The 27,830-nt window shown below is 31.1% G+C and overlaps 1 protein-coding gene across 1 annotated transcript in view; it reads left to right on the top strand.

Annotated features, from left to right (window-relative positions):
• Nucleotides 1–27,830, top strand: part of LOC150108976 (voltage-dependent T-type calcium channel subunit alpha-1G-like) — a 123,403-nt gene that overhangs the window by 73,574 nt on the left and 21,999 nt on the right. The window contains exons 20-25 of the mRNA XM_090401369.1: nt 6,173–6,590; nt 12,199–12,278; nt 12,657–12,849; nt 12,981–13,165; nt 13,306–13,432; nt 19,299–19,427. Of these exons, the coding sequence (XP_090257495.1) occupies nt 6,173–6,590; nt 12,199–12,278; nt 12,657–12,849; nt 12,981–13,165; nt 13,306–13,432; nt 19,299–19,427 (1,132 nt within the window). The remainder of the gene's footprint in view (nt 1–6,172; nt 6,591–12,198; nt 12,279–12,656; nt 12,850–12,980; nt 13,166–13,305; nt 13,433–19,298; nt 19,428–27,830) is intronic.

Here is a 27,830-nt window from a genome sequence, read left to right as displayed (position 1 = left end):
TTCCTTGTGGATAATGGAATCGTACAAACAAATCAGCATTGTCTTTACTTTTGACTTCTCTGAGAGACTTTTTTTCGGATGCCTCTCTTCTGGTGGTCTTCACTCAGCACTCTGGCGCTTTGTTTCGGGCTCATATTCAACACACCACGTTTCGTCACCAACGTGCGGTTTTAATGAGGTCCTTGCAGTGTTCAATTCGATACATTTTTTTGGTCGTCGGTCAACTTGTGGGGAACAAATCGCGAATTCAATTTACCAAGGCCCAAACTCTCGATCAAAATGTTGTGCACAGTTGATTTTGGAATCCCCAATTCATCTTCAATCAATCTCACGGACGATTTCTGGTTTTCTTTGATGAAATCACGCACTTTTTTGGATGTTAACTTCGCTCAGTCAGTTTTTGGACGGCCCGCTTTTCGTCGTCCTCAAGCGTCTCACGACCACTTTGAAATCGCTTAAACCACTCGTAAACTTGAGTACGGGATAAGTATTCATCACCGTATGCTTTTTGAAGCATTTCATGCGTTTCCGTAAAACCTTTACCAAGTTTAACACAAAAGTCAATCGCAGCTCTCTGTTTGAAACTCATTTTCCGACCGTCCGTCAAAACACACTGTCACTCTTGGCACTATAACTCGGCTTCTAATGAAACAAATGTCACAACACTAATTGACATTAGTGTGGTGTCAATTAAACAATTGACACAACACTAATGAAAGTTTCCGCTTTCGACAACAAAAAGATACAACAGGTGGTCCACTAGTTTCTTCTATTTTCGAAAACTTCGGTTTCTTTTTGGACAGAGGATGTAGATATATTAATTGAGGATATACATATGCAGAATCGGCGCTAGGGTCTTTGGGGCCCGCATACAATTTCTATCTAAGCGCCCCTGTAACGATCCGGGCGTGTGTGGTTCTTTTACGATAATAAAAATTTAAATTATTTGAAATTTCTTAAATAAATTTTGACAGAACGGCCACACGTTGTTTCGCTAAATGTAACAAACTGGGAGTGTTGACTAGGCAGGATAATCGTTAAAAACCCGAATATTCAAAAAATTCTCAAAAGTTAAAGCAAATTTTGATAAAGCCACTTCACTTTAATCGTTGAATATAATGATACAGGGATTATAGCCTTCTCACCGACCCGAATCGCTAACAAAATTAAAATGAATTTTAATTAAAGTTAAAATTTATTTTAACTAAAGTTTAAAAAATTCTTGAATTTTACAAGTTATTAAATTCTTAGTAACCTGTAAAATTTTTTGAATAATTTTTATAAGTGGAACTATCTTTTAGGAAAATAAAAGAAACTCAAGATAGATGAGAACATAAGAAAATAATTCAGAAATAATTAGAACATTTATTATAAGTATTCAAAAAATAATATCTTTACAGAATAACAGAAAATAAATTAAATTACATAAATATACTTGAAATTTTTGTAAATTAAAATTTTTGGGTTTTTGATTTAATATTCATAAAATTAGAAATAATGTTCTTAACGTCTAATTCCGCACATATGTCATTTTCAATAGCTATTAACGCCAAACTAAAGCCTTTTTTGTGACATACTTGTTCTTAAGTAGGTTTTAATCAATTTCAACTTGGAAAAGGAACGTTCACCGTTCGCTACACTAACAGTTAATTAAGGTTAATAGTATTCTTAAAGCAATTGAAAAGTTAGGGAAAAATAAATTATTGGACAGAATAAAATTAAGAATATCGAAAGGGTTTTGAATATTTAAATTATCCTTCCGAAAATATCCCGGAAAGCACATAACTCGATATATAGTTCTATTGCATTTACGTCTTTATTGTCGAAGTCCTTCAAGAGAATCTCTAAATCGTCACAGTCTTTTCGTAAATCTTCGTTATTAATTTGTAGTAATCTATACAAGAAATTGAAATTATCATAATATGTTTTTAGTTGTTCAAAACGTTCTATTAACGAACACGTTGCAACGTCTAGAAGTGTATAAAACACATTCACTCTAAATTTATCTTCTGGCGATTGTGGCGTTTCGTCATGATGCTCGTAGTCAAATTGTCGTTTCTTCTTTCGTAGTCGAACTTCCGTGCCAGTTTTAAATTCTTGTTCTCTATCCACCTCTTCACTTAGTTCTTTTGCCGTTTTTAGAACTTCTTTAAAATTTGTATCTGATCGATACTCTTGTAAGAATATTTTTAAGTTTTCGATAGATTGTAAAGCAAGTGTAATGTTCATATTTTGTCTTGAGCATTTTACTCACAGGGTTTATTCTGTTAAATCATGCCGAGTTATAAGAGAGCAAATAAATGTGTAGTCCTTTATTTTAGCACATAATGTTTGTGCTTCATGCTGAGTTTCTTAATGAAAATTTTCATTATTTAAAATTTCAAAAAGTGCATCGTAAATTTCTCCTAACTGATATCGTAGAGGGCAGATTGCATTAATTTTACTTTCCCATAGCGTTTTTGATGGCTGTTTCAATGTTAACTTTTTTACGAACTTTAAAAGGATTGCCCAATGTTTGTAAGAGAATGAAAAGAAATTGTATATTTCTTGAATAATTGCAAAGAAACTAATTGTACCTGCATTCACTCTGGCTGCATCGTTAGTGATTAAATTTAGAGTATGAGCAGCACATGGCACAAAAGCTCGAGGATTTTTGTTCAAAAGGAAATTTTGGAGCCCATATTTTATTCCCTTTCATATTTGCCCCATTGTCATACCCTTGACCTCGCCTGTCTTCAATGGGAATGTTCCATTTTTCCAGTTGTTCCATTATTGTTGCACATAAACCACGTCCTGTGGAATGTGATATATCTGCAAAACCTAAATCGTTTTCCCTGATCTTGACAATTCCATTGTCACAGGAAACAAAGCGAATAATAATGGTCATTTGTTCTGTTTTACTTGCATCAGGTGTGCAGTCTAAAATTATGGAATAATATTTAGATTTTCGAATTGATAATAAACTTGTATCCCTGATTGCATTACTTTAAGTTTCCAATATTTCATTTTGTCTGTCTTTACTCAAATAGTGTACTCTATTATTTCGATGTAGGGCCCTTTCAACATGAGGTTTCCATAACAGGATCAAACTTCGCAAACAGTTCGACTAATTTTAAAAAAAATGCCGTTATTCCTTTCATATAATTTATCAGATGATCCGCGAAAAGCTAAATTTCGGCTTCCAAGGAATTTTATAATTTCAATCAAGCGTTTTAAAACACTCGTCCAATGTTTCTTTTCCATTTCATACATGCTTTGAGTCTGGCAATCAATAGTAGTTTTGATTATTAAATTTTAAATCAAGTTCCTTCCATTTTAAGAAATCTTTCATGTGAGTTAAACTAGTCTCATGTCTATGCAAAGTTGTACTTACATTTCTCCAATCTTTATAACCTTCTACAAGACTACTTGATTCAGTAGGTGCAAAAAAGTTTGCAACAAAAGCAAAAAACAGAATTTAAAGTTTCGGAATAAATGAGCCATGTTCTTGGCACGAGCTCTCCGTTTTCCATTTTTCTATTATAATACTTGTCGTCAAATTTACGCCCATATGTATCTCTGGGATATATTATATTTTTCTTTTGAACAGGCCCCATTTCAATTAAAACAACTCCTAAATTTTCATCAATATTTCCCCATTCACCTGGATCTTCTAAATTCACAGAGACTAACAATGTGTTAGTTTCGTGGTCAACTACAACTAAATCTTCTCCTAACTGTTTTTCACTTAAATCATGCGTCTTGTTATCTTGTTTAATAATTGCAATAGTACTTTCATGCAAACTGGATGATGTGCACGGTTCTTCAAATCTGATTTCTGATGTATCCAGTTGGTTACAATCTGCATCAGAATATTTTAATATTTTAACAAATTTATTAAAAGCCCCAGTTTGTTTCTTAATAACTGCTTCTTTCGCAGCATGACGCTTACGATTTTGTGCACCGGATAACGTTTTTTTAATTTTTGATTCCATTTCTATTTTATACCCACAAGAAATTATTACACAACACGACACAGAGACGAAATAATAGTCCGCACTGCGATGCTATTTCCTCAGTCATATGGTACGCATCTCAGTAGCCTACTGAGATGCGTACCATATGACTGGCTAACTAGGAACAAATATATTGTACGAAAATTTGTTTTTGCGCATAAAAACCGTTCACCGTTTCACTTTAGATAGACTGCAGTAGACACACCATTCTGCAAGCAAGTTTAGCCTGCTCTCGCTGCAAAATTGTAAACAGCCGACTGATCAAAGAGGCGGCAATATGCAATTTTTTTAAATTTTTATTCGGTGTATCTGGCCTTATTTATTTTAATATTGATCATTCTAAGAATTTTTTGTTTTTATGATAAAAATTTTGTTTCTTAAAAATGAACTTATAAACCCTTCCCCGGTGGCGGCGCCCGCATGCCCTGCATGCTCGCTTCCGCCGGCCCTGTACATTTGCCTATCTGAAAGGATTCTGCATAGATCAAATTCAGCATGAAAGATATATCAAAACATTTCAGACCAATAAATATAATATTCCATCCATCCATCCTTTCCTCAGCTGCGACCTTCCCTATATCTAACAGAAAGTATTTTATGTTTGTGCTCGTGGGATTGTGTTTCCTGCTTTCAGGGGCGAAAAAAACCAGAGTTTCGAGAGAAAATGCAAAACTGTTTTTAGTCGGTCTTATAAGGAGACCGGCTAACTTCACCTTTGATTGAAAAGCCCTGATAAAAGTTCTTCGCGTCTTACACGGCATTCGAACGAGGATCTTTTCAATCAAAGAGCGCTGTCGAAACTAACTGGCTCTAAAACTGTCTGCGTATTTTAGAGGTTCAATTAAAGGAAATGACACAGGATAATGGTGTCATTTCATGCCATCTTAATAATACTGATAAGACCATCTCTCTCTCTCTCTCTCTCTCTCTCTCTCTCTCTCTCTCTCTCTCTCTCTACAAAGTTGTCGAAAATTTCATCACAGTTTCATTTCAGAAGATTATATACAGATGGAATAAAATCCTTTAAAAAAAGTTAGGTTTCTCCTCTGACTAACTAAAGAATATAAAAGTGCGATTGCTCATAAAAGTCCACATAAGTATCTCAGAGTTTAAGGAGTAATTATTGAGTCAGTGGCATGAACAAGCAAACTTTCCATGATGCTGCTGCTCTCTTTGGCTAAAGTTGCCTAAATACGCATAAATTATATTTCTTTCATAACTGTAGAAATGATCTACATTTCAACAAAAGTAGCGATATAAACAGAACAGTTTAATGACCAGAAACCACTTATGCTTTCATTCTGGGGAAATGTTGCTGCCATTAACTTATTTCACCACACTTTCTGGGCTTTTTGTTTTATCCGAACCGGTTAATTTCGCTACATAATTTTAATGACAAACTATTCAATTTCTTCCAAAATTCTACAGCAAGAGCATTTACTAGAAACTTCCATACAAAAAAGCCACCTGTATGATTTATAGAAAAAAAAAACTGTTAACTCAAAAGTATGCAATCATGAGTATTTGTCAATAATCATAACTTTTAGATGACGAGATTAAAAATCTAAACTCATGGCCATAATCATTAATTATGGCCCAAAATAATAATAAAAAATTTCGTATACAGAGATTTTTTTTTTTAGAAATATATATTCAGCTGAGAGGCTAAATGGATAACATTTGAACTTTCAAAGCAATAGATGTCCCGCTATGCCATGGATATTTTGTGAATATGTGAAAGATGAAATTAATTTTCTGGTGAGAGATTATTAATTTATGTTGAAAGTGGCCCAAAAAATTCAACATGCAGGTGTATGTAGGTTTCTGGATTATTTAACACTAGATTGTCCACCGCATAATATAAAATTTGTGAATCCCACCCATAAAAGGTTGTAAACCTATTCAAATCACAATCGCATTGTTGACTCTTGTTGAATTTTCTTTATTGTTTATTCGAATAATAAAAGTTACTGTTCTTTCGGTTTGCGGGATATCATTCTCACAGAAAACCTTCCATTTGATAGATTTAATAATTAATCCATATTTTAGTCAACAATACCATTTAAAATAACTTCTAAAATGTCATCTTGAGATCAAATATTTTATCCATTCTAATAGTTTACATATTAGGTGATAATTATACGCTCACTAATTAAATGTCTGTTTCTTTTCCTTAGCAACGTCATCGCTACAGATCATACGCACTGCAACGGAGGATTACCAACCCTTCGCAATACCCCAAATAACAAACGGCCAATTTTGACTCAGCAGAACAGCATTAACAGTAACAAAACTCTGAGTCCACAGAATTCCATTAAAAGCATTTCCTCTTCTCCAAGGAGCACTGCCCAGGTGGCGCCACTGAACAGTCATATTCCACCTAGTCGCCAAACATCTCTGAACAGTAGTATAATTAGTCAGAATACTTTAAGTCCACCCACTACTCATGGTGGAAACAGTCTCGTTCCAACTAGGCAGAATTCAGTTTCAGCGTCTTCTTACAAAGACGATTTCAAGCCCAATAATCTTGCAGATTCCCTCCAAGTGAAGGTTGAAAATGGAATGTCTGCAGACAAGACAGAAATTAATGGAAAGGTAATTTGTTATAGGTTCATGTTTAAGATAAATTGATGCATTTATAAACCGTAATTGATTACCTGTAGAATAACCGACCCTTGTATACGATCATACGATAAATTGTATCTTTTTCATTTCTTCCATATAAGTGGGTACAATTCATTAGAATTTATTTCATTTGTAATTATTATTGGAATTTAATTCACTAATATTTTCTGTATTTACAAAAATATTTTAAAATAGTCAATTAAAATTTATAAATTTTTAAAATATTTTAATAATTATTTAAATCTTAAAAATATTTAAAATATTCTTTACAAAATAATCTATTATATTATTACATTCTTTCTATTATTTCCTATTTAATTATTACATTCTTTGTATTCTATTATTACATTCTTTACTACATTCTTTGTATTCTATTATTACATTCTTTATTACATTCTTTGTATTCTATTCTATTATGATCTTCTTTCTATTAGTTTCTGTTCTATTATTACCTTCTTTCTATTAGTTTCTATTCTACTATTATATTCTTTCTATTCTATTATTGCATTCTTTTTATTCTATTCTATTATTACTTTCTTTTTATTATTTTCTATTCCATTATAACATTCTGTCTATTATTTTCTATTCTATTATTACATTATTTATTATATTATTTTTATTCTATTCAAATATTACATTATTTCGATTATTTTCTATTCTATTATTGCATTATTTCTATTCTATTGTTGCATTCTTTCTATTCTATTATTACATTATTTTTATTCTGTTCTATTACATTATTTTTATTCTATTCTATTATTACATTCTTTCTATTAGTTGCTATTCTGTTATTACATTCTTTCTATTATTTTCTATTCTATTATTGCATTCTTTCTATTCTATTATTGCATTCTTTCTATTCTATTATTACATTATTTTTTATTCTATTCTATTATTACATTCTTTCTATTAGTTGCTATTCTATTATTACATTCTTTTTATTCTATTCTATTATTACATTCTTTTTATTCTATTCAATTATTACATTATTTCTATTAGTTGCTATTCTATTATTGCATTCTTTCTATTCTATTATTGCATTCTTTCTATTCTATTATTACATTATTTTTATTCTATTCTATTCTATTATTTTTATTCTATTCTATTATTACATTCTTTCTATTAGTTGATATTCTGTTATTACATTCTTTCTATTATTTTCTATTCTATTATTGCATTCTTTCTATTCTATTATTACATTATTTTTTATTCTATTCTATTATTACATTCTTTCTATTAGTTGCTATTCTATTATTACATTCTTTTTATTCTATTCTATTATTACATTCTTTTTATTCTATTCTATTATTACATTCTTTTTATTCTATTCTATTATTACATTCTTTTTATTCTATTCTATTATTACATTCTTTTTATTCTATTCTATTATTACATTCTTTTTATTCTATTCTATTATTACATTCTTTTTATTCTATTCAATTATTACATTATTTCTATTAGTTGCTATTCTATTATTGCATTCTTTCTATTCTATTATTGCATTCTTTCTATTCTATTATTACATTATTTTTTATTCTATTCTATTCTATTATTACATTCTATCTATTATTCTATCTAATATTATTCTATTCTATTATTACATTCTATCTATTATTCTATCTAATATTATTCTATTCTATTATTACATTCTATCTATTATTTTCTATTCTATTATTACATTCTATCTATTATTTTCTATTCTATTATTACATTCTTTATTACATTATTTTTATTCTATTCTATTATTACCTTTCTTCTATTAGTTTCTATTCTATTACTACATTTTCTCTATTCTGTTATTGCATTCTCTGTATTCTATTATTGCATTCTTTCTATTCTATAATTACATTCTTTATTACATTCTTTTTATTAGTTTCTATTCTATTATTACCATCTTTCTATTCTATTATTACTTTCTTTCTATTAGCTTCTATTCTATTATTACATTCTTTATTACATCCTTTTTATTCTATTCTATTATTACATTCTTTTTATTCTATTCTATTATTACATTCTTTTTATTCTATTCTATTATTACATTCTTTTTATTCTATTCTATTATTACATTCTTTTTATTCTATTCTATTATTACATTCTTTTTATTCTATTCTATTATTACATTCTTTTTATTCTATTCTATTATTACATTCTTTTTATTCTATTCAATTATTACATTATTTCTATTAGTTGCTATTCTATTATTGCATTCTTTCTATTCTATTATTGCATTCTTTCTATTCTATTATTACATTATTTTTATTCTATTCTATTCTATTATTTTTATTCTATTCTATTATTACATTCTTTCTATTAGTTGCTATTCTGTTATTACATTCTTTCTATTATTTTCTATTCTATTATTGCATTCTTTCTATTCTATTATTACATTATTTTTTATTCTATTCTATTATTACATTCTTTCTATTAGTTGCTATTCTATTATTACATTCTTTTTATTCTATTCTATTATTACATTCTTTTTATTCTATTCTATTATTACATTCTTTTTATTCTATTCTATTATTACATTCTTTTTATTCTATTCAATTATTACATTATTTCTATTAGTTGCTATTCTATTATTGCATTCTTTCTATTCTATTATTGCATTCTTTCTATTCTATTATTACATTATTTTTTATTCTATTCTATTCTATTATTACATTCTATCTATTATTCTATCTAATATTATTCTATTCTATTATTACATTCTATCTATTATTCTATCTAATATTATTCTATTCTATTATTACATTCTATCTATTATTTTCTATTCTATTATTACATTCTATCTATTATTTTCTATTCTATTATTACATTCTTTATTACATTATTTTTATTCTATTCTATTATTACATTCTTTATTACATTATTTTTATTCTATTCTATTATTACCTTTCTTCTATTAGTTTCTATTCTATTACTACATTTTCTCTATTCTGTTATTGCATTCTCTGTATTCTATTATTGCATTCTTTCTATTCTATAATTACATTCTTTATTACATTCTTTTTATTAGTTTCTATTCTATTATTACCATCTTTCTATTCTATTATTACTTTCTTTCTATTAGCTTCTATTCTATTATTACATTCTTTATTACATCCTTTTTATTCTATTCTATTATTACATTCTTTCTATTAGTTGCTTTTCTATTATTACATTCTTTTTATTCTATTCTATTATTACATTCTATCCATTATTCTATCTAATATTTTTCTATTCTATTATTACATTCTATCTATTATTTTCTATTCTATTATTACATTCTTTCTATTCTATTATTACATTCTTTCTATTCTATTATTTTTATTCTATTCAATTATTACATTCTTTCGATTATTTTCTATTCTATTATTATATTCTATTATATTCTGTCTATTCTATGATTACATTCTTTGTTACATTATTTTTATTCTATTCTATTATTACATTCTCTCTATTCTGTTATTGCATTCTCTCTATTCTATTATTGCATTCTTTCTATTCTATTATTACATTCTTTCTATTAGTTTCTATTCTATTATTTCTTTCTTTCTATTAGCTTCTATTCTATTATTTCTTTCTTTCTATTAGCTTCTATTCTATTATTACTTTCTTTCTATTAGCTTCTATTCTATTATTACATTCTTTCTATTCTGTTATTACATTCTTTATTATATTATATTTATTCTATTCAAATATTACATTCTTTCGATTATTTTCTATTCTATTATTATATTCTGTCTATTCTATGATTACATTGTTTATTACATTATTTTTATTCTATTCTATTATTACCTTTTTTCTATTAGTTTATATTCTATTATTGCATTCTTTCTATTCTATTATTACTTTCTTTCTATTAGCTTCTATTCTATTATTACATTCTTTTTATTCTATTCTATTATTACATTATATCTATTATTTTATATTCTATGGAGCCTGTGTAGCTCAGTGGATGTGGCGTTTGCACACCACCGCGCTAGGCCGCACGAAGGAAGTCTTGGTTTCGAGTCTAGTCGGCGACTAGAGGAAATTTTTCTAAGCCTTTTTTCGACCGGTTCCCGAGTTAGTCGATCTCTGGCATGGGCAAGCAGGTTTTTCCTCCCGGAAACTCGGGTTTTTCGTCCTGTAAACTCAAGAAAATCGACCGTAGAACCCACATTATTTCAGACATTAAATATATTGTGTTAGGGTTAGAGACCACGAGATGGCGGCACATTTGAGCCGTCTCTCTTCACTGCGTACCGCTTAATTAGTGATAGCCTTGGGCCATCTGTCTCTGATTGGGTACCAGTGGAGATTGAACTGCCCACTCAGTCTCCAAAAGTTAGATAGGGCTAAATGGCCTCGCCTACTCCCGTATATACGGGAATAAAAAGGCGTTAGCTGATTTTTTTTTTTTTTTTATATTCTATTATTACATTCTTTCTATTCTATTATTATATTGTTTTTATTCTATTGTATTATTACATTCTTTCTATTAGTTGCTATTCTATTATTACATTCTTTCTATTAGTTTCTATTCAATTATTACATTCTTTCTATTAGTTGCTATTCTATTATTACATTCTTTCTATTAGTTGCTATTCTATTATTACATTCTTTTTGTTCTATTCTATTATTACATTCTATCTATTATTTTCTATTCTAATATTGCATTCTTTCTATTCTATTATTACATTCTATCTATTATTTTCTATTCTAATATTGCATTCTTTCTATTCTATTATTAGATTATTTTTATTCTATTCTATTATTTCATTCTTTCTATTATTTTCTATTCTATTATTACATTCTTTCTATTAGTTTCTATTCTATCATTACCTTCTTTCTATTAGTTTCAATTCTGTTGTTACCTTCTTTCTATTAGTTTCAATTCTATTGTTACCTTCTTTCTATTAGTTTCTATTCTATAATTTCTTTCTATTAGCTTCTATTCTATTATTGCATTCTTTCTATTCTATTATTACATTCTTGATTACATTATTTTTATTCTATTCTATTATTACCTTCTTTCTATTAGCTTCTATTCTATTATTACATTCTTTCTATTCTATTGTTGCATTCTTTCTATTCTATTATTACATTCTTTCTATTCTATTGTTGCATTCTTTCTATTCTATTATTACATTCTTTCTATTCTATTGTTGCATTCTTTCTATTCTATTATTACATTCTTTCTATTAGTTTCTATTCTATTGTTACCTTCTTTCTATTAATTTCGATTCTATAATTACTTTCTTTCTATTAGCTTCTATTCTATTATTGCATTCTTTTTATTCTATTATTGCATTCTTTTTATTCTATTGTTGCATTCTTTCTATTCTATTATTACATTCTTTATTACATTCTTTTTATTCTATTCTATTATTACATTATATTCTAGTCTGTAGGTATGAGAATTTTATCTGTACTTATGTTATTTATGCTATTTATACTGAATGTTAGTTTTGGTGAAAATTTCCGTATTAAAAAGTAAATAAGTTATTCGTTATAACCACTTATCTTCTTGAGAATTTCTTATTTATATTTTCATTACTCTCCTCTGAGGTAGATACTAAAGATCTTTCATTTTATTACTGTTTTAATTTAGCTCTGCTGGTTTGTTGAGCCACGCGGATGTTTGAAGGAGAGGGAGGATTACTCTCTTTTTCTGTTTTCCCCAACAAGTTGGTAAGCTGTGTTTAAAAAAATGCAAATTTATCTTTATTAACTTAGCAGATATGTTCAGCTCTGTGAAGTAACTAATATTAGAATTTGTTTGTTTGTTTCTTAATTTGTTTCTTATGTAATTTGTTTCTTAATGTCCATAAATGCATAACTTTTAATTATAATTATCACACGTCGAATATGTTCTTACATATACTTTACAACGCCATAAAGTCTACTAATAATAGTCCCTTTTGAAAATAATAGTTTATTTTAAATGTTAGATATTATTAGCTTGTAGATCGATATTAACTAACCATTATAATTATTCATCTTATATTTAGACGTGTCATTGATTATAACATTAAAAAGTAACCAATCACATACCATGTTATATTTCAGGTTCAGGCTGTTGTGCATTCGGATCTCTAAAGAGAAATGGTTTGATTATGGCATTTTAGTGTTCATTGCTCTCAACTGCATAACCCTAGCTATGGAAAGACCAACCATCCCACCTCACAGCAAAGAACGCGAATTTCTCACTGCCGCTAACTACATATTCACCATCGTTTTTGGGGTGGAAATGGGAATCAAGGTAAGCCAATAAGCACAGAGAAAGAGAGAGAGAGAGAGAGAGAGAGAGAGAGAGGTGAAATGATATGTATATATATATGTATATAATATTACTCCAACTATTTTATTACTTTTTTTTTTCTAAAATATTAGGTTGTTGCGTGTGGGCTATGGTATGGCGAAAATGCTTATTTCAAGAGTGGTTGGAATATTATGGACGGATTCGTAGTAGGGATTTCCCTCGTGGATATTTTCTTATCATTTGTAGCTGAAGGTAGCCCACGAATATTTGGGATATTGAGAGTCTTCCGCCTTCTTCGCTCACTGCGCCCTCTAAGGTAAAAATATACGTCGAATTTTTATCGAACAAAAGCATGCTAGTTTTATGACGATTATTATTCATTTAATAGTTTGTACTCTCACTAAACTTATTTGTGTTGTTTATTTTACAATGACCATTGGGTTGCTTGCATCGCAGGGTCATCAATCGCGCTCCAGGCCTGAAATTAGTTGTTTCAACTCTTTTGTCTTCCTTACGCCCTATTGGAAATATCGTTCTCATCTGTTGTACATTCTTCATTATTTTTGGAATCCTTGGTGTTCAGGTATGGATTTTTATCATTTGGAAATAAAGGTAACTAAGTGTATATACTTACGTGAAATTCAATTAAAATAAAATAACCGATTAAAAATAACAATATAATAATTAATTAAGAATATAAGGAATAAATAACAATAAACGATGAAATTATTGATTAACAACAAGATGATTCATTAATAATAACAATAAGATTATTAAGTAACAATGACAAAATAATAAATAAAAATTCACATTAAAACGATTCACAGTAACATAAAGACAAAACAAAATATAATGAAAAACAAAACAGAAGAAAATTATTTGTGAAATAAAAGGTTGTATGTATGGAATTATATGTTCAAAATGTTATACGGTGTAAGCATAATAATAATAATATTTAATGATTTTATAGGTGAAAAGGTTTAAGGAAAACAAACTTGATGAATTTGCTGAGGGAAAAAAAGCTATAAAATCAGTTTCTGAATATTTCGAATAAAAAAAATATTAACTAATTACTAATCAATTTGCTCTTGCAATTTAAACAGTTATGGATAAAAGAAATTTTAAATGACAAAAGAATGTCTGTAAGAAAAAAACGAAAAATAGGAACGAGAAGAAAAGCTAAAAAGATAGTAGGAAAAAAAAAGTCTGTTGGGAATAATACGGTAAGAGTATAAGAGAAGCAATTACAGCAAAAGAATATTGAAGTCTGACAAGATACAAAGAGTCAATCGAAACTACAGCGACATCGGCCGGGAAAAAAAGTGACAAAGTAGACAACAGAACTAAAAGATAAATAAAATTTCGGAAGAAACCAAAATACGGAATGGAAAAAGTTGAAGGAAATGAAGACAGTAAACCAGGCGGCAAAATAGGATTTATGGAACTCTATAAAGTTATAAGAAAAAGTCCGCAAAAATAATCGAAAAATTCAGTTGAGTTGAAAAGAAAAAAACTGGAACAAATACAATTTAAAAGGTACACAGGAAATATAAAAAATATAAAAATGGGCCGTTGGAATCATAAAGGAATATTCTTCAGTAATATACAATGATAACAGATCATTCTCTCAAAAAACAGCAAGGAGGGAGGAAAAAATAAATCGGATGTACTAACGCTTAAGATACACACTCACACACACATAAAGTGTTTTGCATTAGGTCTGTAGCGTAAGGGTAGGGTGTGTGTGTGTGTGTGTGTGTGTGTGTGTGTGTGTGTGTGTGTGTGTGTGTGTGTGTGTGTGTGTGTGTGTGTGTGTGTGTGTGTGTGTGTGTGTGTGTGTGTGTGTGTGTGTGTGTTTATCTTACGCATTATTACAATCTGATTTCTCATAGAAACCTCTTTATTCTCATAAATCAGAAGCACCTTCTTCACTCTGAATGAATACTATAGTCGTGTCCTCTGCTTATTAAAATAGATCTTTCCTCTGAGTGGTAGCTGATTAACTCATCCATATAGATCTACAAATGATAGGCGAAAAAGAACCGCTTTCTGTGAAACTTCAAAGGTTATTACTGTTAACTGTGTACTTCAGGATGATCCGATGCGTGTGATTTGTTTTCTGTTTTGAAGATAATTTCTAAATAACTTTTAAATAACTATTTCCACGTTGATTATTCTTTTCGAACTGTTTTCAGATTGAGAACATTGAAAAGATTATGCTCTGCTGTGCATATTTGGATCGTGGTGGAACGACTTCGAGTTTTCATTTTATGCTTGTTGATGTATAGCTACAGTATATGATGGTGTCTTAACGTTTATGGCTATTCAAGAAGATATGACAGTGTTTCTGGCTGCTTTTTCCCTAGTGTATATGAAGTTATTGATGGCATAAAGTTATACCAGATATTGAGGCGAAATATTGTGTACTGTTGCTGTGATTTATGTTTGCAATATTTATGTTGATAAATATTGCAAACATATTGATAAATATGCGCTGTTGATAAACTCCTTGTATTCTTTTAATGCAAATATCTTCAGCATGTTTAAATTTACAGTTAATTATTTTCATTAATAATTTTTGTTTTGTGACTATTAATATTCCAACCCCTTTCTTAAGTTATCAACAGTGCGTATCTAGTTAGGAGTTTATATTTTTGTAATTAGTTGCTTCATTATTAGTATTGTTATACTTTAGGTTAAGACTAATATATCAATAATGCCAATATGGTTCTTCAGATGATCTTGTAGCATAAGTCGGTAATTTTTAATGCTTCTGATGTGTATGTGTAGAAAAGAGTGCTCCTTCACTGGATCAGTGATCGATGTAGTTAAAAATACATCGCTTTCACTGCGATAGTGTGTTATTTTTTTTTTTTTTCTTTCGGATCTCTTGATTTCTTTTGGCTTTGAGTTTTGTCACTTTCTCAATAATATATTAGCTTGTCTGATCCATAAAAATAGTTTTTTTTCTGGTCTGGTTTTTCTTTTCTTGCCCTGCGTAGCAGATTTTTGTAGAATGATGTTAAATGCTTAGGCAAGAAGATTGAAGTATTATCTTGGGATTCGTTCACTCTTTGCAGCAACTGGTCTTTTCATTCAGATGGCTGTTATGAGATTGTCTTTGGTGAACTTGCTTTTTATCTGACCGAGGAGGGTGACTATTTACGAAATGAATGTCATTTAGGTGCAGAGGTTCGCCAATAGAATGATTTAACTTTAGAATGATGTCCCTTAGGCTTCCTGCTGGTGTAGTTTCAGAAGTTCCGCCTATGATAAGATGTTCTTTATATTGTTGTTGATTTAAAAGTTCTTTCACAGTTTTAAAGTCAATTTCTAGGAGTAGTTCGCTTCGACTGTCTCTTTTATTAGACTGTATTGTCTCTTACTTATTACATGAACGTTATTTTAATATGCCTTAAAGTTTTTATTGCTGCTTCCACTGCAAAATTATAATATTTGACAAGATCCGATAGAATATATTCTTTATATTGCCTAGTCAAAACGTTCTTGAACAAGACTCCAAGTCCGTCTTCGATTAGGCAATATAAAGAATTTAAAACAAAATTACCTTTCTTATTCTTGGGTTGTTGTCAGAATTTTTCGTGCTGTTAACACCCCAACCGACCACGATGTCTATAGATGTCCAGCAGAATCTGGATACGATTCGGTAACACCTATTCAATAACATGGATAAGAAGTGCAATTTGATATCACTATTTCATCCATCACAGCTGGTAGAGAGGTTTGGCTACGTTTCTATGTTTCTCATATAGTAAAAACCATTATATTTATACCTTTTCGTATTCTGGCCTTTTAAGTCCAAGTGTACGTGAAAGGCTAGAACATTTAAAGTGCAGTTTTATAGGTAATTTTAAGCATTGCGTAATTTCCTTCAGTCGATAGATCCTTTTGACATTTATTACACTTCATGATTCACCTTATTATTATGAGTTTCTGCTGGCTATTAAAAAGGGAGATGTTCTTTATTTGGTTATAGTTGGGGATCACAGACCACACTTGAACATCGAACGCCCATAACTTGAAAACAATTTATACTTCCACAATTCATCAATGTCTTCAGCATGTCTGGTGGAAACACTGTGCAACACTTTCAAACTTTGTAGCCATCTTAATACACTAGAAAACGAAGCCGCATTAAGAACGTGCGTGATTTGGTATGCTTACGATAATAAGTATGATATCAATCCACAGTACTTATAGAACCTTGTAGTCCATAGCTTATTAAGTATCTTTGACTTTCGTTACCATTATTTCAAGAAAAGTTGGTTAGTCTTGTGCCAAAAATCTATCTTTGCTAGTGTTACTCCTCGAAGGTTTGTGGAATAAAAAAATAAAAAGTTTCCAGGAAGCGAAACACCTCCACCACGGAATGAGTCTGAGTAATTCATTTTCAACTGAAAATCGCTGATAAAAGTACTTTTCGTCCTATATGGGATTGAAATCTCGGACTTTCCTACCTCCATAGCTTAATCTGTTTCCGCTTCGCCGAAACTTACTAAGATATGGATGTCATGTATATATAAAACAATACTATTGCTATCACCATAGCTGCTCACCACCATTAACAATATTATTTGTTATTCTATCTGCTATGTATATGTGAGAAAGGTCGCTTTTTTCTTAAGGAATTTTCGAGAACTTATATAGACTAAATCAGCAAATAATGTAGTCTGCGATTCGTATTATTCGCAGAACTATTTCTTTATAAACAATGCACATAAATCGATTGGCACTCTCCTAATTGAATACCGGCAAGCTATTTATTGTAAAATATTGAGTTTCATTTTTTTTTGTAAACAGTTCTGTAATCTTTAGATTTCTTCTATTTCATTCAAGATTGTTAACCTGTCGGATATTTGGATATACCAGCCGATGAGAAATGCTTATCTTAGTGCTTATCCTCCCAAAGTCAGCAATCCAGCTGCTGATTTTTGGGACGATAAGCTGACTTTTTTTGCGGGAGGGGGGGAGTTGCTGACCTTTTATATTAACAGAGGATAAGCTATAACTATTTCATATTTCGATTGCATATAATGATACTTTCCAGTTTATATAAAATAACATGAGGTTGGAGAAATTTAAGTAGTCCCTTGATATTTCCACTGCTGTATGATGTACCGAATGTAGATGTAGTGATTTTTCTGTGTGAATAAGAAGAAGAAATACAACACAAGCATAAATAACAGTTTTTATTCACTTTATTATGCATTTACGGTCAGTGACTGTTCAATGTACTGCCCTTCCCGGTATGCCAAAAATTTGCGGAGAGTGTTCAACTGTGGAACACAGATGGTCAGGATTGATGTTGCGCACATGCTGCGTTATGCCATCTTTTATCACTGGCGAGTTATCAGGATTGTTCCAATAAACGATGTCTTTGAGAAATCCCCAGAAGTCACAGGAGGTCAGATCAAGTGAACGAGGCGGCCATGCAGCAACGCACGACTGATCACTCTTGCTTCCGTGAAATATGTTCTAGAAGAACCTCCTGTATGGATTGACCGATGTGTGGAGGAGGGGCCCCCCCTCTCTTGCACGAAAATGATTGAGTCCATGCAAAGACGCTGCTATAGCCATGGCACAACAAAATTGTTTATTCTATCGCCATGCATCTCGGCAGCAACCGAGCAGGCCACAGGACCAGACTGGATCCTGTGACCTGCTCAGTCCAATGATAAACGAAGCTGTGAACCCACACCAGACAGTAACTTTAGGTGAATGCATAGGAATTTGTTGGTTTGTATGCCAGTTTTACTTAGCCCACACTCAGAAATTGTGGCTAATCGCACTTCAAAGTGATCCTCATTTCTCCATCAAATCATCCACTGCTGCGCACCGTCTAACTCCACTCGAGCAAGGAATGTTAAAGTGAATGTCAGTCGACTTTAGAAGTCCTGCGAGCACGCCTCCAGCGTGAGGGTTATCTTGAATGGGTAGAATCTTTCATAGAATTTATCAGACAGTTCTGTAAGACACATGCATGTGTCTTGATACAGCACGTGCACTACAGGAACCAACGCTGTTATTCATGGCCTGCTCCACAACGGCAGTGGCAACTTCATTCACTTGTTGTGAACTGATTGATTTGTGACCAGGTCTAACTCCCAACGATCTCGTTTCTTCAAAAGGACTAATCATTCGTCGTTGAGTGCATGAAGATAGTGGACCTTTTCGACATTAGTTCAGGCGACGAAATTTGCAGAGCATATTATATATATATATATATATATATATATATATATATATATATATATATATATAAATGTAAAGCGAAACATACACACAACAAACATGTGCCTGTGTCTAAGATAAATCTTGGAATTACCATTATGTTTAAAGATAGATAATTTCCTTTATATTTTGCGTTACCTTTAATGTAAGAATATTTTATTCATTAATATATAATAAATATATCGATTTTTTTCAAGCTTTTCAAAGGTAGTCTCTTCTACTGTGATGGACCAGACGTTAGACACGTTAAGAACAAAAGTGAATGTGAAGCTGATAAACGAAATAATTGGATCAATAGGAAGTACAATTTTGACAATCTTCCTCAGGTATGGAATACAAATCACCAATCAGTATTTAGATATGTGATGTTTATTTTTATTTATTTATTTATTTTGATTTCATCCAAAAACAAATATCACAGTGTCAATTCTGTTATAATTGACCTGTATTGTACTACAGCTTTAGTGCTAAGTAATATTCTAGTTAAAAAATAAAATTATTTATATCATAATAAAATTGTTGTTTTTCAAATCCTGCTGAGCGAAAGCATGATAATAATTTTATAACATGAAAACAACGTTTATTTACACGAAAAGCGTGATGCTAAAAATTCCTTTGGGAAGCTGCAGTAAAGCTAAGAGATTTAACATTCACTTACCACGCATGAGCGGTAGGAAGTTAAAACAATCACGACTGAATGTGGTAGTGTAGGTTAGTGTCAATACCTTGTAAACCAATGAAATAAAATCATGAATGAGCTTAGAACAACTGGTAGGTTGTAAGATGCACCCTAAGGTAATTTTCTAATTAGATCGTTATAGAAATAGGAAATCCATCATTGCTTCAGTCCTGAGGGTGCATAGCAACGTGTGTGAACTTTCGTGGCACCAGATAATTCATATTTCGGCAGAAAATTCTTATAAACGTTTGTTCTCGTCTTAGAAGGAATTCTAAAGCATTATATATTTTTAACAAAATAGCATCATCGTTACCAACTAGGTACGAAGTCGCCCGTTTCATATTTTCATAACTTGTTACTAGCAAACTCCGTTTATGAATTTTACCCACCGAGCCATGAGATAGTTCTTTCGTAGCTTTATCGATTTATTAGGATTCTGAAAAAAATCGACTTTTGTGATATCATTTTACTTAATAGAATAATAATAATGATGATACGAACAATCCAATTCCCGATATGAACCAATAGGGTGTATAGGATATCAGGGCATTATGATTCCTCTTCTTCCTATAACCTTCCTAGCAACCTTAACTTCGTTAAGGTTGCTCCAATATAGGTAATTACTGCCACCTCCGTATGAGACTGGTTAACTCATCTTTAGCTGAAAAGCCTTTTCAGCTTAATACGTTGACACTATCAAATTTAATCACAATATCAAACATTTTAATAATTCATGGGTCATACTCACATAAAATAAAAAGTAAAGTTTAATCAGAAAGTAATACTCTCTCAATCCCTTCCCCCCCCCACCCTACATACATTCCTCTTAAAACGGCTAGTTTTTTTTTCCTTCTATCTACTCTTTCTTGAATTCAAAAGATTGCTGTTCTCACTGCTGACTTCTGTATCTCATTTCAGTATTCATAACATTCACTTCAAATATGAACATTTTTCTTTCTCGCTTTCCCTAGTGCATTTTCAAGAGTCACATTTTACAAGTATTCTCTAATAAATACAAATAATTCATGTTGTTTTCATTCCTACATAAGCACTGAATTAACTGAGAAGTCGAATATCAAGGTGCCATCTTTCTATATAGCACTAACTTGTTTTCCTTCTAACGTTTGCCAATTTATTCTAAGCAAAGCTATCAACAGGGTTTGCTCGTTCTAAGAACAGTGTACAGCTTGTCACTCCCAATCAGATATACAATATGTGTGCCAGTGGCATTCTAAGAATCCTTACCTCCCGCTAAGCCTTTGTTTGGTAAGCTAATACCCACGTGCCACAAAGTGTCTCCTACCGCCAGTGTGTAGTTAAGTGAACTGGAAATACGAGGTACTAAATATCGCTGATTGCAAGTCTTGTAGGTATTAGACACGCCACATAATACGACATAATGAAATGGAAGTGAGCCGACGAATTAACGTATAGTCAGCCCATTGACAGCAGAAAGCAGTTTAGTCTGTAGCAACAGTGAACTACATTCCCTTTCAATAGCTATGGAAAATTAACACATGTATTCACTGATAGACCCTACATCATGCTGCGCAGATGGTGTGACCTTGGAAGCTATAACTTTACAGAAGAATGTTTAAATAGAAGAATATTCAAATAACTGGAAACTATCAGTAACTTGATAATTGTCAACAAAAATAATACGCTGGTAATTATGTCATTTGTGTCTCTCTCATAATTACTAATAATTATGTTATTTTGCGTTTTGAAATTACATATCTCAAAATTTGCATTCGACATGTATTATTATTATTATTATTATTATTATTATTATTATTATTATTATTATTATGAGACCAATATCACACTCAATATATATATATATATATAGACCAATTGATTATTGATAAAATGATTCTGAAAAATTGCGAACGTAGAAAAACCAACCTTCATATGGCTTGGAATAGATTATAAAAAAGCGTTTGATTCGGTGCCGCATAGGTGGATTTTAAAATGCACAGAACTAATCGGTATTAGCGAAACGTTAAAAATGTTTTGCAATCCAGCACGAAAAACTGGAAAACAACGTTAGTCCTGAATAGAATAGAAATTGGAGAAGTAAACATAAAAAGGGGTATCTTTCAAGGAGACTCATTGTCTCCTCTATTGTTTATCTTGTCAATAATCCCCTTAACTAGAATTTTAAATAAAACTGCTCATGGTTATCAAACTGCGCAAAAGAGTGCAAAGATATCTCACCTTTTATGCAATGACGATCTGAAGTTGTATACAAAATCAGAGAATGAACTCGTATCATTGCTTAATACTGTGCACATATTCAGTCAAGATATATTAATGGATTTTGGCTTAGACAAATGTGCAATTGCTGGAATAACAAGAAGAAATTTTGATGATATGAACAAAATCGAGTTGCTCAATGGTGAAATAATCAATGTAATAAAATTTGACGAGACCTACAAATATTTGGGAATTTTAGAAGCATCAGAAATTCTGCACAATAAGAAAGAACTAGAGCAGAATACATAAAACGACTAAGAAAATTGCTTAAGTCAATGCTTAATGCTGGAAATTTGATAAAAGCAATTAATTCCTGGGCCATACCTGTTCTGAGATATTCAGCAGGCATTGTTGAATGGACGCAGCTAGAGATGGAAAATTTAGACCGAAAAACTAAAAAGTTAATGACAATGCACCAATGCCCTCAATACTCGCAGTGACATTGATAAGTTCTATCTATCACGCAAAAAAAGGAGGTAGAGGATTATTACAAGCAAAGCAAGTTATTGAAAAAGAAAAACGAAATTTGAATGATTATCTGCAGCAAACAACGGAAAATTTTCTAATTGAGGTAAGGAAAGAGGGTTTATTTAAACCCGTATAGACAAAATTGGAATGCAAAACCAACTAAATAAAAGTGAGAACTGAAAGATGGAAAAATAAGGCATTGCATGGAAAATACCTTCACAGCATAGAGGATTGCGCTGACAGCAACTTGACCTGACAATGGTTGAGAAATGGAGCACTAAAGAAAGAAACAGAATCGGTAATTTTTGCAGCGCACGAACAGGCCATTAAAACCAACGTTATGAAGGCAAAAATACAAAATATTCAAGAAGACAGTAAATGTAGATTGTGCAAAGAAAAGGATGAAACGGTACACCATATTATCAATGGATGCAGCAAAATCGCACAAATTGAGTACGTAAAAGGCATGATAACGTAGCTAAGATAATCCACTGGCATTTATGTAAAAAGTACGGGTTTAAAGTATCTAAAGACTATTGGAAGCATAAAGTTGACTAAAAGGTGATTGAGAATGAAAAAAGCTAAAATACTCTGGGATTTCAAAATCCAGACTGACAAAAGCTTGGAATGTAATACACCCGATGTTACAGTGGTTGAAAAAAGTGAAAACAAGGGTGTTAAGTTTATCGAAATATCAGTACCAGGAGATAGTCGGATTGACGACAAAGAAAATGAAAAAATTACAAAGTATCGCGATTTGCAAGTCGAAGTTGAACGAATCTGGCAAAAGAAAAAGAAAGTTGTTCCCATAATAATAGGTGCTTTAGGCGTCATCCCTAAAACATTGAAAAAACATCTAAAAGCACACGAGTTAGATGAATTAAAAATTGGGCAGCTGCAAAAGGCCGCTTTGTTCGGCACAGCTTTCATTTTCAGAAAGCATTTCCACAACTCATAGGTCTTTGGGTAGGGCTCGAATTAGTGGAATATAACCAGCCTTTTACTTAAGACTGAGGAAGCAAATCAAGGTTTGATGAATATTATACACACACACACACACACACACACACACACACACACACACACACACACACACACACACACACACACACACACACACACACACACATATATATGTGTAATTTTAAAAAAAGAATTAGATAGTTATAGTGTTTGTCTGATAAGGTAATTTTAAACATTTGTATACAGATATTTTAATCAGACAGTGTTGAACATGGTGGTATTGTTATATGACTGTGTATAAACATCGAAAAAAAATTTTAAATTAAAGTAAAATAATGTGAAGATTTTGTGCGGCAGGTAGCATTTGAATACAGCGATAATTAAGCATTACAGTATGTAAATGATTCGTTGTTTTTATGCCGTGGTTACCCTAGATGGGCTCGGTCTCCTGGTGTAATGCCAGTAATAATAATAATAATAATAATAATAATAATAATAATTCCACACTCATAAGTAATTTGGCCTATATATGCGGGTAGGATAAGGATTAGAGAATTCGTAAAACCTGCTGCAGACAACAGATATGCTATTTTTTTCAAACCACTTTACACCTCCAAAAATCAGAATGATCATTTCTCACCGGGCAACGAAATCTTGCTCATAAAGACACTAATAATGCGCAGAATCTACAGCAGAATTTGAACCTACAGCCTGATAATTGCTCAAGAAGGCCTGGTTGTCCAAAATGCATTATCGTTATTATTATTATTCGTTTTTATTCCATTAATATTTATTCGTTATTATTCCATTTTATCTGCCTTTAATGTAATTATCCGCTTGTTTTCGGCTCCGCCAGCGCTAAAATTTCCCCTGTCGGCGACTTTTGGTACTAAATCTATTTTTTTAGTGGAAATCATCTCCCCATGCCTTCAAAAGTTTCAATATAGAATTTGGTCTCATTCCGTTTATTGGTTTTAGCTACAGATGCCTCCAAAGAGGGAAAGTTATTTTATGGCCACCCTGTACTTTGATTAATCGAGAAATCACGACTTACCAGTTATTTGTTCAGAAGCTGATCAGCTAAAGAAAGACCTCCGTCGACGCCTACGACCTTTTTTGACTTTAATAATATTGGAATATTAATGAGCATACTAATTATTTTTGCAGTAATTTTATTTTTGCCATTCTGGAATAGAAATCTAGATGTATAATGTAAAAATTGATATTGTAACGCTTAGAACGGCGCATTAGTTCATGTGCGGAAAGGATTCAACAAGAAGATGAACTCTAACCTAATGGGAAACTTTAATGTGTTTCACTTAATTGTAGACTTTAAGAGAAATGTAAGCCCTGTACATATAAACAGTTTAAGAGAGGGGAAAAACAGTTCTAACTGTCATGCATTGGAAATGAAGTGAATATTTATATAATGTTGTTCTTAAATAAAGAAATGTACATAAAACAGTTTACTCGCAATTAATGTGTTTATTTTATTTTTATTTATTTTTGTTTTTCGCGTTTAACTTTAGTTTTACTCTTGCAAATAATAGAAGTTTTCAATTAGATTTTACTCACAGTATTTCGCAAATCAGTTTGAGAATTAATGGCCTGTAGATTAGGTAATCTTAAATGAATGATTTTATTTATTTATTTTGATTTATTTAGAACTAAATGTTTAATCATTCTTATCTGGTTAGCCAAGTGGTTAACGTATTGAGCTCTCCAACCAACAAGTTGTAGGTTCGAATTTCTCCATGGACATGGATGCTTGTGATTGTTTTTAGGTGGGAGAGGAATTTCATCGCTCGGTGTGAGACCATGGCCCTGCTTATTAAAAAAAAAAAAAAAAAAAATCAGCTAACGCCTATGTTGTTCCCGTATAGGAAGTAGGCGGGGCCGTTTACCCAATCTAACTTTGGAGACAGTGGGGGAGTTCAATCTCCAATGGTAGCCAATCAGAGAGATAGCTAGCTCAAGGGTATCACTGATTCATCGGTACGCAGTGAAGAAGGCCGCAAGATAGTGCCGCCATCTCGTGGTCTCTAACCCTAACACAATATTTTTAATGTCTGAAAATAGTGTGGGTTCTACGGTCGATTTTCTTGAGTTTACGGGACGAAAATCCCGAGTTTCCGGAAAAAAAAAACCCGCTAGCCCGTGCCAGAGATCGACTAACTCGGGAACCGGCCGAAAAAAGGCTTAGAAAAAGTTCCTCTAGTCGGCGACTAGATTTGAACCACCAAATCCTTTCTTCGTGCGGTCAAGCGCTGTAGAGTGCAAACGCCACTTTCTACTGAGTATATTTTTATTAACACTAAAGCATCTATGTACAATCAAAATAAATATATATACAACTATTTACAATATATACATTTGTACATAGAATGTTTATTCTAATTGACATTTTGATTTACATTTCTTGAGGCTACTTCTACTGAGGTTATTTGTATCAACAACAGCAGCTGTGTACATTTAAAAATAAATATATATACAGCTATTTACAATTTGTACATAGGCTGCTAATTCTATTAGGCATTTTCATTTACTCGTTACAATATACTTATGACACCTGTTTTACAATCACTGTTTAATAAGATACAACATCACATGCTCAATTTCTATTATCCTTATTGTCCTATTGAATTGCTTGAGCTGTTATTTTTGTTTGTATATGTTACATAGTGATTTCAGTCTATTTATAAGTTCCATTATCAGATCAGTCTATTCTCGTTTATATATATATATATATATATATATATATATATATATACATGCATACATACATATACATATACATATACATATACATATACATATATACATACACATACATATACATATATACATACATATACACATACATATACACACACATATACATACATATATACATATACACCCACACCCACGCACACACACATATACATACATATATACATATACACCCACACCCACGCACACACACATATACATAAATATATACATATACACCCACACCCACGCACACACACATATACATACATATATATGTCAGCATTGACATTTTCCATATGTACAATTCGTTTTACATATATCTTCATTTTATATCTTTGTTCACATATTTTGGAAGACTATTTTATTAACTTAATTTAAATGCACATCTTATTCTTAAAATAAATACATTGCTTATGTTTTTATTTACATTTATATATGCATATATTTTGGTAGTATCTCTATATCTCATGCAGATTTTATTTTTTTGTGGGCACGCTTATTTTTACAAAAAATAATTCCATCTTGCTTTAACATTATATTGTTTGCTTAACTTAAGAGGTAAATCTGTAATTTCTTATATACAAAGTTTTCTGAATTGCAGAATTAGTTACAGGTCTATAAATGGATAATATATCCTATTAACATTTTGGGTTATTATCATGTTATGAACTTATGTTATCTGCATTTCTTACAATTGACATTTCTACCGTCCTTGTGTCTGTATATACAAGAACATATACATATTTGTGGTAATATATCTTAATCTACATATTTATTACTAGAGTAGTATTGACTTATCTTAAGGAGTAATTTGCTATTTACTTCTCCTTTTTTTTTCTTACACAATTAGATATACATATATATAAAACATTCTTATCCCTTATATATAGGCGTATCTATATATTATTATTAATTTTTTAATTATTTTTTTAAACTTTTACTTATTTATTTATTTTAATTATTATTTTATATACATATATACTTTTTTAATTTTTTTATTTTTATTTTATTTTTTTTATTAGATTTGATATCTTGTTGTCATTATTCCTCTCATTGTGGGGCGAATGGGCCTACGTTAACAGCACCTTTGTCTGGGATTATGCTTTTTGTTCAGATAGTGGGTTATCATTATTGTCTACCACTAACTACTGGGGTTCCATTATCGGTATAAGTTTTATTTTTCCTTCTACTTCTCCTTCTTCAATTAGGCCGAGTTTCCTCCATTGCTGTGTTGTTATGCTTTTGGTTTGTGTAGTGTTTATGATAATTTCCTTTAAATAATTGTTAATTTTTGCTAGTATGTCTGGTCTGGTGTCTCTTCCGTGTATTTTGTCACATCTGTGGGACCATATTGCATACATTGCTATTATTATGATTATTAGTTCTGTTTTTTTCATTTTTTGATCTTCCAACCAAATAATGTGTTTTCAGAGAATGGTTGTGTCTTATGTAGGAATTTCTGTATGGTGTTCCATACTGTGGACGTTTTGCTACAGAACATCATAATATGATATATTGTTTCTGGGTCGGGTCAGAAATGACACTTCGCTGGGCCTTGTAGTGGGATTTTTTTTTGCTACACACCACATTTTTGTGGGGAGACAGGCAT

Source organism: Typopeltis vanoorti, chromosome 2, assembly GCF_054136105.1.
Source record: "Typopeltis vanoorti isolate ZY-2024b chromosome 2, IOZ_Tvanoo_1.0, whole genome shotgun sequence".
In the NCBI taxonomy this organism is placed as follows: domain Eukaryota; kingdom Metazoa; phylum Arthropoda; class Arachnida; order Uropygi; family Thelyphonidae; genus Typopeltis; species Typopeltis vanoorti.
The sequence above is the reverse complement of the archived record's forward strand: the minus strand, read 5'-3'. Positions and strand labels throughout refer to the sequence as shown.